Raw genomic sequence first — 13,165 nt, 5'->3', positions numbered from 1 at the left:
TGGAAACAACAACATCACATCTATTCTTCAGGCTGTTGTCACTGCATTAGCACTTGTTTATGGCGCTGGCTGTGTATGAGCGCATGAATCAGGAGAGAAGCTGGCAGTAAAGGAATAGCCGAGCAGCAGGTGCACGATGATGTTGATGATGATGATGATGTTGTTGTTGATGATGATGATGATGATATCAACGCCCATTTCTTTCTCAGTCTCTCTCCCTCTGTTGCTGTTTTGGTGCGTCTGAGGTTGCTTTTGCTGGTGCATCACCAGAGAAACAGGGTGTGTGTGTGTGTGTGTGTGTGTGTGTGTGTGTGTGTGTGTGTGAGAGAGAGAGAGAGAGAGAAAGAGATAGAGTGAGAGAGAGAGAGGAGGAGGAATTGCCTTCCAGGCTAAGCCCATCTGCTCACTGTCTGAATCTGGTCAACACGGAAACCATAGCTATGACGCTTCTAGCAGCGCCAATCTCTTTGGGTGTGTAGGACCGTGTGTGTGTGTGTGTGTGTGTGTGTGTGTGTGTGTGTGTGTGTGTGTTTATCAGGAAAATCAATGTGTCATCATTGAGAGATCAGATACGCTAGTGTCATGAGGAGAGCACGCCTCCTTCATAACAGTGAGAGAAGGAACGAGTGAGGAAACAGAAGGAGGGAGAGAGGAGAGAAGAAGAGAAGAGGAGTTAAAGGGAGCTGGAAAGATTTTAGACACTGTGAGTGTGATGGATCCTCAGTAAGCTGCAGTTCCGGTTAGAGAGAGAGAGAGAGAGAGAGAGAGAGAGAGAGAGAGAGAGAATGATAGATAGAGGGTGGGAGTCCATGTGAAAAAGACCTTAGTGCAACTGTGTCTGTGTGTGTATATGTAGCTCGCGTGTGACTACAAGAGGTGTGCTGTGCTGTCAGTGCTGCAACACTACACTCTCTCTCTCACACACTCACACTTTCATTCACACACACACACACACACACACACACACGTGCAGATCTTCTACACTAATTGCCTGATGCCCTGTGGAGCTGGCGGACTCCAGGATGGACGGTGCGCTCTGAGACTGAGGACGGCGAGTGCCGACACGCACATGCTCAACCTGCTACCTGCCGATTCTATTACCCTGTAGGACAGCATACACATTCTCTCTCACTCTCTCTCTCTCGCACACACATTTTTGCAAGCCATGGATTCACTCTCCAATGACGTGGAGGGGCTGGAGAACAACTCCATGAAGTACAGCAGGAACGAGCAGACGGAGAAAATGTGGCTCCGGCTCAAGGGAATGTAAGTTGCTGAACGCACTTGTCTCTTGATCAGGTGTAAACTGAGATTATGGATGGAGTTCATGCAGGTGGAGGAGGAGTGCGTAGTTTTGAGTGCATGTTTCAAAATGCTCACAGGTTCTCATTAATTGAACCATCACAGGGTTTTATAGTTGTTGAGTAATAAAACAACAAAGCGAACTGAAATTCTGTAGTGCTGGGAGTGTAGCGTGAGCACTGGATAAATAGTTGCGTTCATGACATGCTGTGCTTATTTTCCTGCTCTCTTTTAAGTTAGTTTTATGACCTCAACTCGCATATGCTCCACATGTTTCGTGGACTCTTGGTCTTGTTTTGGACTTTGGCTTGAAAAACATGCCGCATGACAGAAGCCAGTGCTATCGTTTTTGCCTGAGTCTTAGCCCCAGAACAGTTTCATTTCCTTTTGACATTCAATGCTCTTTATGATTACACATACTTATGTAAGCTGTACCTGTTCAGTCTTATATAGTGCTTATGTGCAGTGTTGTTTTTGTGTGTGTGTGTGTGTGTGTGTGACAGAGCTCATTCTTTATTGTGTATTGGCAAAGCAAATGAATAAAAGCCTGTAGTTTGTAGCAGTTATTACCTACACAAGCAGTAACAATTTATGCATAAAAAATTGCTTGAGCTTCAACATTCCCATGCACAGATGGGCTCTGTTTAACACACTCACCAGCACTTTATTAGGAACACGTGTACACCTGCGTATTTATGCAGTTATCCAATCAGCCATTCAATTCATTGCACAAAATCATGCAGATGCAGGTCAAGAGCTTCAGTTAATGTTCACATCAAACATCAGAATGAAGTAAGAGTGTGATCTCTGTGACTTTAACCGTGACATTGATGTTGGTGCCAGATGGGTTGGTTGAGTATTTCATAAACTGCTGATGTTCTGGGATTTTCACACCCATGTGTGTGTAGAGTTTACACAGAATGGGGCGAAAAACAAAAAACATCCTGTGTGCAGAGGGTCTGCAAAGCTGAAACACCTTGTTTGATGAGAGAGATCAGAGAAGAATGACAGGACTGGTCTGAGCTGACAGGAAGTCCATAGTAACACAAATAATCACTCTTGTTGTAAACCATGGTGAGCAGAAAAGCATCTCAGAATGCACATACATTAAACATTGAGCTAGGAATCTGAGGAATCATAGGCATAGACTCACCCAAACTGGACAGTTGAAGACTGGAAAAAGACCAGGGGATTTGTTTTCTAATCTTCAACTGTCCAGTTTGGGTGAGTCTGTGCCCATGATACCTCAGATTCCTGTTCTTGGCTGATTAGGAGTGGAACCCAATGTGGTCTTCTGCTGTTATAGCTTGTCCACCTCAAGGTTTGATGTGCTGTGCATTCAGAGATGGCTTTCTGCTCTCCACAGTTGTAAAGAATGTTATTACATCCTATCTCGAACCAATCTGGCCTTTTCCCTCTGACTTCTCTTTCCACCCACATACTGTAACGATCTCTCACTCAGTGTTCTTTGTTTTTCACACCATTCTGTGTAAACTCTAGAGACCGGTCCTTGTGAAAATCTCAATTCCCAATTCAGCAGTTTCTGAAATACTCACACCAGCCCTTCTAGTACTAACACCCATGCCATGGTTAAAGTCACTGAAATCACATTTTCCCTCATTCTGATGTTTGATGTGAACATTAACTGAAGCTCTTGACCTGTAGCTGCATGATTTTATGCATTGCATTTCTGTCACATGAATGGCTGATTAGATAGCCGCATAGATGAGCAGGTGTACAGGTGTTCCTAATAAAGTGGATGGTGTGTGTACATTTGAGCTCTTTCCTCATTCAGAATCCATAATTCCAGAGAAAGGTGGAATTTACTTAGCTTCTTAGTTCACTGTTTTTAGTCTCAGAGCAAAATAATTCAATATTCCATATAAAACACCAACATCCTCCAGAAAACATCAACAAAGAAAACAGCCTTCTCTGTCAAACTCTAACTTGCATCGTTATTCTCCATTAGACATCAATATACTCCATCAAACACCAACGTCCTCCATCAAACACCAACAAAACAAAACCCAACCTTCTCTATCAAGCACCTACCTACATCAATATTCGACAAAAAACACCAACATATTGTACTCAAACACAAATACCAACATTCTCCATTGAACATCAACAAACACCAACATCCTCCATCAAACACCAACAAAAAGAAACTTGTCTGAAATATACTTACATCAATATTCTCCAACAAACACCAACCTACCCCATGAAATGCAACTACCAGCATTCTCCATTAAACATCAACAAACACTAATAACTTATTATTAAAAGCCAAATCACATCAGTATTTCCCAGCAAACTTCAACTCCAAACACAAATACCAACATTCTCCATCGAACATCAACAGAAACATTTTCTCCATCAAACAGTAACACTGACATTCTCCATTAAAAATGAAAAAGGCCCAAATGTTCTCCACACAACACCAGCAAACACCAATGTTCTCTATTTAAAATTAACGTTGTTCAACAGTAACCAAAAAGCCAACCTTCTCTACCAAGCACCAACCTCCATCAATATTTCCATCAAACACCAACAGTGTCTATAAAACAACAAACACCACACACATTTTCCAAAAAACACAAACTCCAACATTCTCCATTAAGCATCAAATGCTCTCCATTGTTCACCAGCAAATACCAACATTCTTCATAAAACACCAACAAACACCAGCATCTTCCATCATCCACCAACAAACACGAATTTTCTAAACCAAACACCAAAAAGACATTCCAAAAATTCCAACAAATGCTAATATTCTCCAATATTCAATATCAAACACCAACATTTCCCTAACACTCAATTAAATACCAATGTTCACAGTTAAATACCCTATTCTCCAACTAACACTAGCATACCTATCCCAGGAGATTATCCCGGGAACACTCATTCACCACTAGGGGCAATTTAGATTATGCACCAACTGGAATGTTTTTGGGAGTTTGAAGGAAAGCGGAGAACCCAGAGGAACCCACACAGACCGAGAGTAGATCATGTGAATCTCCACACAGACAGGGACGAGGAGCCCTAGCTTAATATCGAACAAAAAAAAAAAAAGTAAAAATCCAGGGGTACTAGTGAGAGGAAGAGCATTCTAGAAACATCTAAACAACCAAACACCTACAGTTTAAACTAAATTTTCTAAATCAGTTCCTGAAGTCCACATTTTTTCTTATTCTGTTACATTTTCTAACACACCCGAGCAAAAATCAGCATTCTATAGCATTTTCCACCTGCTCAGCTGTGCAGCTGCTGGAACAGAATAAAACATTTTGGAAAGAGAATGAAAAGGGGAAAAAAAGCTTCCATCGTTACTGTATTGGTGTTTTTATTTGTAGTAAAAAGATTTCCTGTGTAAAGATTTGAACAGTGATTTTTAAAGAACATTAGAAAAGTCATATTGTTTAAACCAGAGCAGCTTGGTGCATGGCATGTAGTGTGAAACCGTGTACTTCTGAGAGATTCACACATGATGAGGCATCTTACACACTTCGGTTGGCTCTGAACTCTGGCCCTTTGTACAGAGAAAGGACTGAAGATACTCACACCCACAAACACACACACACACACGCATTGAGTGAGGACACCTAACGTGATGAATAACACACACTCAGGTCTACATTCAGGTCTAACAATCATTTTAATTTTTTGTTTTGCAGGCAGAAGTACAAAACAACCTCTCAGAGGTAAGAACCATGTCATCCTCTTCCTTTGGGATTTGCGCTACAGTAACTAGTTTGGCAAATGCTGCAGTGGGTATTTCATGCATGACATCAGCTAGCCATATGGAGAGAAATAGTGCTAAAGATGACTGTTTATTTTACACAAGTTGCTAGTCTTTCATATTCAGCACTGTTCTACACATGGGCTTTGATAATCTTTTAAGGTTATAACTATATTGTGTATAAAAAATTGTTCATATTTACTCGTACCTCCTCTCATTGTGAAACAGTTAAAAAAAAAAAAACATTAACAGACATGACATTTTTGGAGTCTATAGAGTACTGCGGATGTCTGTATATCCCCAATCAATTGCTAGCTTAGACAGAAACAAAGACAGAAATAGGAACGATCACATTTGGGTAGTTTATAATAATAGTGCTTGACCCCAGCACTTTGAAAATAAGAAGCCTTATTTACCAATCAATGCCATTTTGGAGAAATTGACCAATGGTGTCATTGTGCCTGTATCAATCAGAGGAGAACTAACGAGGTTATCCACTTTCCCATTCTCCCAGTTCTCCTTAAACGTAAAGGAAAAATCCACCCGGAACGACTTGCTTATGAATCTTTATAATCTTATGATCTTCAGTGGCATCTAATATTTATTTTCTAATGAGATTGTAATGTTATGTTGGTCTGTTTGCACTTAACAGTTTCCTACGTCACCCACAACCTTAGTTATGATTACGACTACCTGCTGATAGTGGTGTCAATAGCTCTTGCTTCATCTCTACCTAAAGAGAGCAATGCAGCGGCACTTTATTCTTGTAGTTTGTCAGTACCTCACACAGATCAGCTTCCATCAACACCTTTCGCTTGTCATCTCGTAGATCGCTAACTAGCTGAGCTGAGTTTTTGCGTAACTCAGCGCAGCTGTGTTGTACAGTATAGCTGCATTGCATTGTGGAATTGTTTGTGCCAGTATCTCCATTGCTTCTATGTTGGATTTCTCATTACTATGACATTGAATGTCACTGGAAAATGGTGAGTTCATTTATGTTGCAGAGCTATGGAACAGAGTAAACTGGCTGTTATCGATTATGTTTAAGAAATTGTTTCTCTTAAACACTTTAAACTCTACTGTAACTGCGCTAACAATAACAAGCACACACAACTTCTCACAGGAATAACAAAAGTACAGCACCGACCAACAGATTATCATATGAATCGCTCAACACACAACAAATATTTCAATTAAACATATTTAATGTGTTTCAAGCTGGAGTGGTCCTTTAGCATCAGAGCTGCTACATTAATAATACTGCTTTCCTCAGACCTCATTATCTTGATTGGTGCTGATGTTTCTTCCATAGTGTTTGACTGGCAGCGATCCACATAAACTCATAATCCTTTATGAAATCTTCTGAGGTGAAGTGTTTGAAACTTGTGAATGTTTCTCGATACATCAGACAGTGTTTTTTGTTGTTGAAATGCAAGTTATTGATAGCAGGTACCCACATTTTGTTCCTTCAGCAGTGTTTCAGCTGTATATTTACTTCACACTGTCAAATACCATATTGTCATTATAGTCTAATAAAGTAGCTTGCTTATATTGCAAAAAAAAAAAAAACGAAAAACTAAAATACATGTCTTATTTTTTCAGGTAGATGAGTGCTCTATCAAGTTAAAAGGATATATCCAAGAAAATATTAGTGAAGGTGCTGTTACGTATAATTCCTTGTTTACAAAGGTCCAGATAAGCAACTACCATGACTGAATGGCAACAAGTTATGTTTTAATGCTTAACCATTAATGATTAGTTTATGGGTATATATAGTAGACGTTAATTTGAAGGGGTTATGTTCTCTTTCATAGCAGAGATTTACGCTAGCACGTCTGACTAGCGACATGACTCTGTGAAGTGGAGAATAAGCATGTACTTTTCCGTTCATTCATCTTGAAACAGTCTGTCTCTATTGTCAACATTTTTTTTTAACAAGCTATGTCGTCAGTTTAATCAAACCAGACAGGGTAAATAAAAAAGGTTTTAAAATTTCCAGTACATGGATCAATTTGTAGAAATACATTGCAAGTTCCACCTAAAGACTACGGTCTTCTCGTTGACCACTCCTGGGTTCAAATGTAAAGTGAATGAATTGCACTGGCAGTAATTGTATTTTAAAGTGTCTGTAATAACAATATCCATCACTGCAACTGATTATTAACTGTTGCAGAAGACATGGTGTGTTGAAGTGTGATGGATTTAGGGAAACTCTATTGTAGTTGAGTGATGTATAGAGAAAAGGTGCTGTTGAAGTGGAGTTAAGAGGTCGCTGAAATGTAAAGCGATCCTAACACTGATGAAGTGAGTAATCAACATGGCTCTTGTCGTGTGTGTGGGTGGAAGTGTGTGTGTGTGTGTCTGTGTATGTGTGTGTGTTCTACTGCTATAGTGCTTCCACTTTCTCGCACAAAGAGAATAGCCTGAGAGCTTTGCCTGCACACACACACACACACACACACACACACACACACACACACACTCATACTTCTGATATTAAAACATTTCCTGTTACATAAATAAATTCAGCTTGTACCATCATGTACTTTCATGTCTGAATAAAACCTCATGTAGATGGATGTTGTATTGCCGTTGGGCAGCCATCTTGGGCACTTTTTCCCCTTACTCCAATACGGTATTAATCCTCATCACCACCCTCACCACCACAACCATAACCACCTTCACCATCATCACCACCACAAACACTCTCACTACCTCTCACCCACCTTGAAACACCATCACCCCACCACCAACCTTATCATCCTCACCAACACCACCACGATCACCCTCAACAAAAGCATCCTCAGCATCACCCTCACCATCATCTCTCATTATCAACACACTCATTATCTCCAAAAATGAAAGACAAGGAGGACTTGATGCTGCTAGTCCATTTATACCAGCCACTCCTGCAAATTTCTTGAGTTTTAACGATTTTACCCCAAATGATATTAAAGTTATACCCTATATGATATCACATACCACTCTATCACATCATGACTACTTCAAGGTGAAAGTACATATTATGTAACACAGTTTCTGTTTGTTCACCATGTGTTTGTAAGAGGTGTAACACGCAGGTTAGTGTGCTCAATGCTATTGTAACACACACAGGTTAGTGTGATCGTGAAGCCGAAGTGTGATGACGCCTCCCTCGTGAGCTGATAAGTGGCTGTTGAGCAGAGGCTGTTGTTGAATTTGATCATGATTTACCTCTTTGCTGTGAGTGGGAACAGCGCATCCAGCTGCGTTGGGTGAAAACCCGAATAATAGCTCTGAATATTATAAAAGCAAAATGTGCATGGTGGCTTAGTGGTTAGCATGTTCACCTCACACCTCGATGGTTGGGGGTTCAATTCCTGTCGCTGCCCTGTGTGTGCGGAGTTTGCATGTCCTCCCCATGCTGTGGGGGTTTCCTCCAAATACTCCAGTTTCCTTTCACAGTCCAAAGACATGCATTGTAGGCTGACCAGCATGTCCATGGTGTAAGAATGGGTGTGTGAATATGTATGTGATTGTGCCCTGCAATGGATTGGTACCCTGCCTTGTGCCTGATGCTTCCCGGGATAGGCTTCCGGTTCCCCATGGCCCTGTAGGATAAGCGGTATGGAAAATGGATGGATGGATGGATGGAAAATATGCAGGAAAATGTTTTTTGGAAAAAAAAAGATTTACCAGAATCAAATAAGAATTTTAGCAGTGAAATTTACACGTGGTATATTTTCACATGAATAAATAGATACACTAAATTGCCAGTTAATTATGAACACAGATTTAGCAACATGTTAACTGTCAGCATTAAGTAAATGTGCATTAAATTATTTGAACATATTTCTATTAGAAGTTCATGATCTATTAGAAATGCAGCTTACACAGTGAAAAAAAGATACATTTTTAATTAAATTAATTTTAATTTGCCTAGTGCTTTTAACAGTAAATTGTCACAAAATGACAATTCAATCAGGAATTTCTTGATTATTTATTTATTTATTTATTTATTTTTTTAACATATACAGTATGTACATCTGAGTTTAACCAGCAATTAAAAGTGATATTCTGTATATGTATTACAGCAGTGGTCCTAAAACAGAACCTTGAGGTACCCCATATTTAACTATTGTCCTTTAAGATAATAGCCTATTTACATTTACAATCTGGTGTATACTGGTACACAAGTGTTGCCAATTTATGAGGAACTGATCAAACATGAGTGGTGGATGGATGGATGATGAATGGATGGATGATGGACTGATTGATTGATGGGTGGACTGATGGATGGATGATTGATGGATGGCTAGATGAATGGATGGATGCCTTGATTGACTGATTGAATGAATGATTGATGGTTGGACTTATTGATAGATTGATGGCTGGATGGATGGATGGGTGGATGGATGTGTTTCCAAACAGAAAGTTGAAGGCTTTAGTCTGCAGATGTATCAGTGTTATTCAGACTCACAGTGATCAGGTTAGCTTTCAGCAAGAGCTTTTCTTGCTACAGTGTGATAGAATTTTGCCCTATAGTTAATTCAATTCAACTGTATTGTTATTTTACCAGTACAGTACAATATAACATAAAGTTTCTTGCTGTTCGCTCTGCTGCAGCAAACATTAAAAACACAGCACTATAAAGTAAGAGACATTACAATGCAGACACAGTATGGTAATGCAAGGCAGTGACAAACAGTGCAGGGCAATAGACACTGCAATACTGGAAGTAAGGCCAATGATCATGTTTGTCAATTTGCCATTAAGCCGGGGAATGGATCCATGATGACGATCAGTTTAGACACCATTCTCACCTCTACCTCTTCTAGACAGTCCAGAATTGTGCCAAATAAAACTCTCCTCCTTTTATTGCACCACCCTAACACAAAATTAGCACTGATATAATATATAAACACATTTAGTACATAAATAGAAGACCAGAACAAGAAAAGTGGGATCTGTACATATCCCATTTGGTCTATTTTGGTTTATCACTATGCCAGATACTTGTAAGTTGAAGTCCTGGGGTTTGAATGAAATGATTAGACACTGGAACATTACCTTGTGACAATGGCGTAGCAATGGGCCGTGTTATTCTGACTAGGTACCATGATGGCCTCAATAACCAGCCTTCAGAAATAGTAGAAATTGGTACATTACCCAAACAGGAGGTAAATATCACAAAAATAGCCTGCTTTCAGCTTTTGAGCCCTTCATCTTTGCTCAGATTTCCAGAGAGTTTTTTTGCTCTCACACAGGACCTTGGCTCCTTACACTAGTCTCTCCACGAAGGAGGCACAATTGTCTCTCATAATAATGGGAGGAAGCACCAAAATAAGAAGCTTGACAGCCCTCTGACCATCACAGTCCATATGTGTTGAATGTTGCAGAACATTTCAACATACAGTATAATACCATCAGAGTCAATCCCTATGACAGGGGTGCTGATGTACGAAAATCAAACGACAGAAAGAGAAAATGACCCCTAGGTTGGTCCTAAGTGTTAGTGTATCCACTAGAGGCCCCCATAAGCTGTTCCACCAAAATGTGCTATACAGAACCATGACCTCTGTTGCTTAATTCCTCAACACAGTTGCTAGTGCGAGGAGATTTACAGACCAAGCTCTCCTTATAACTACAATAAAAACGACAAGACAAAAAAATTCCAAACTACTCTGAGGCTTCTTTTGTTAAACTCGTCATCTATGGACTTCTCTTTGTCTCCATGGGTCTCATAATTGGCAGAGGCTAAGGATTGGAATTGATAATGTGGTTAACAGTGAATGCAAGGTGGAAGTTAATGTTATTACAGTGCTTATCCATTATAAATTGAATGCATTAGTAGCTATGCCATCTATTAAAAATGCAATTTAGGAATATTAATTCAATGAACTTTAAAGTAGTACCAGTGGGAGAATTGCAATTCTACTCTAATTATAATGATATTGAGTTATACAGTTACCACACCAGGACTTTTTCATGTAGTTGCACGTCTAATCTGAATTCCTTCGACTGTCAAAACTTGTGAAATTGTGATTTTTTTTAAGCATAAAGCCAAGCCCCAAGTACAGTCACTGATCAAATGGTTAAGCTTTTTATACAGACAATATAAAGGCAATATGGCAATGAAACAAAACAAAATTTGTTACAAACATCAACATTTTCCTTAGTGTTAATAAATCACTACGAAAAGTGTCCATATGACTATAATTACTCTGTAGTTACACTTAGCACTGATGCTTAGACTAGCGTTCCTTTGTTTCTGTTGTACTGACAAAACATTGCACTGCAGAAATTTTGACTTCCCAAGTACTATTTTGCTCAAGCACATTCTTGAATTCTTGGGTGCTTACTCTACTGAACATAAGAACCAACAGGAGAACCACCACCACCACCCAGAGTTAAATATCATCCAATCAGATGTACTCATTTTGAATAAACTTGTCCCACAATCAAACATCATTGTGTAATTAATAGCTGGAATCAGGACAACCAGGAGGTCACAAGGCAATTTCAAATGCCCTTTTTATGGCTACACACAGAAAATGAAAGGCTTATCACAAGAGCATTGGCCGAATTCCTATTTCAGATTATTATGCTGTCATGTATGGTAGAGGATTTGTCTATGACAACATCTTGATTTTTACACATATGAAACAGTGGAGTGGCAGGAAATGTGACAAATAAAAATTAATTTAAAAAAAAATCCATAACAATAACTAAGAAAGGTGGGTAAAGTCTTGGCAAACTGAAATGGCATTTACACTCCACTTCACCTTGGTTAAGAGCCTAGAATATGGCACTTTCATCCATCAGCCTTTTATTGTCTTCAGGATTCAAGTTCTGTTTTGTGCCCCAGAAAAGTCATTAACTCTCAGCGACACGCCATAACTGTCTGGGATATTCATTTTCCAGAAATGAGTCGCCGTCATTCAGCATGCCTTGAACCCAAGGTTAGTTCATAGAACAGTGGTTAGAAAATGAAGCGTGGCTTTGGGTCATGTTCTTTACCACACAGAAAGTGCTTAGAAAACAGGGTGCATGAGATCTTATGGGATCTTAAAGGAGTGGATTTAAGTGTAACTCTAATAGAAAAACCTAGCAAGGGGAGCAAAACTGGCAACCTGAAGAATAGCAAAAATCTAAAACTTGGTAAATAAATGAGAAACTTTGCACGAGAGAGCATGCAATAATCATAGGATATAAGTCCTAATGAGTCCATAATAGTGATGCACCGATACTAATACTGGTATCAGTCTGCACAGTCTGTGCTCATTTGCTCATATTCATGAAAGATGTTCTGATAAAAACATGCGATGCTACATGATATTATGTGACGTAAGCTTAGCTTAATAAACAGACTACACGACAGAATGACAGCAGTTTACACGTCCTTCACAATTAACGATGGCAAAGCAAAGCAGATCGCAAACTGTATAAATGTCAAGATCAGGAACTACTACAATTAACACGATAAAACATCTTTAATAGAGCGCGAGGTGCCCTAAATTGTGTGCACAGAAAGCTACTTCTGAAGTGCAAGCACTGTTGAGATACATGCTTTTCCAGGGTCTACACATTGCTTGTGACTCAAGGTGCAATGCTATGGTGTCTTCAATATGAAATTCAACACAAAAATGACTAGCAGCACACGGCATCAACAAATGCTGGCTAGGTGAGAAAAAATGAGTGAGTGAAAATAACAGCTCTGTATGTTCAGTATGTTGTTCTTGATGATCAGCCATAAGCGTTTTTGAAACAAAACCCACTCTTCTCCAATGTAACCATGCTTTAAAAAAAGGTAACACATGTATCTAGCTAATGCACTTTATTTAATATCAACTCAATAATGTTATAAAGTTCAAGAACATATAAATACAGTAAACAGTTAAATACAACATTCCATGATGCCTCTAATGCCCCTGAATGCTTAATACTAAGCTAGTTACTCCATTCATTCTTGGTATTACTCTGAAAAAATTGCATCGATGCATCGTAAGTACATAACGAGGCACAGATGAGAAAGGCATGGAGGTGGTGGAGCCAGGCAACGCCCTGGAGGAGTGTCACGTCCCAGTTGGAGGCTATATGAGAACTGTGTTTAATTCTCTTTCTCTGCAGCTGTGGATATTGTGA

General features: G+C 39.4%; 1 protein-coding gene across 1 annotated transcript in view; it reads left to right on the top strand.

Annotated features, from left to right (window-relative positions):
- Positions 1-561: 561 nt before the first annotated feature.
- Positions 562-13,165, top strand: part of pde1a (phosphodiesterase 1A, calmodulin-dependent) — an 88,199-nt gene continuing 75,595 nt past the window's right edge. The window contains exons 1-2 of the mRNA XM_053680814.1: positions 562-1,266; positions 4,977-5,003. Of these exons, the coding sequence (XP_053536789.1) occupies positions 1,166-1,266; positions 4,977-5,003 (128 nt within the window). The 5' untranslated portion in view covers positions 562-1,165. The remainder of the gene's footprint in view (positions 1,267-4,976; positions 5,004-13,165) is intronic.

Source organism: Ictalurus punctatus, chromosome 6 (genome assembly GCF_001660625.3).
Source record: "Ictalurus punctatus breed USDA103 chromosome 6, Coco_2.0, whole genome shotgun sequence".
Lineage (NCBI taxonomy): Eukaryota > Metazoa > Chordata > Actinopteri > Siluriformes > Ictaluridae > Ictalurus > Ictalurus punctatus.
The sequence above is the reverse complement of the archived record's forward strand: the minus strand, read 5'-3'. Positions and strand labels throughout refer to the sequence as shown.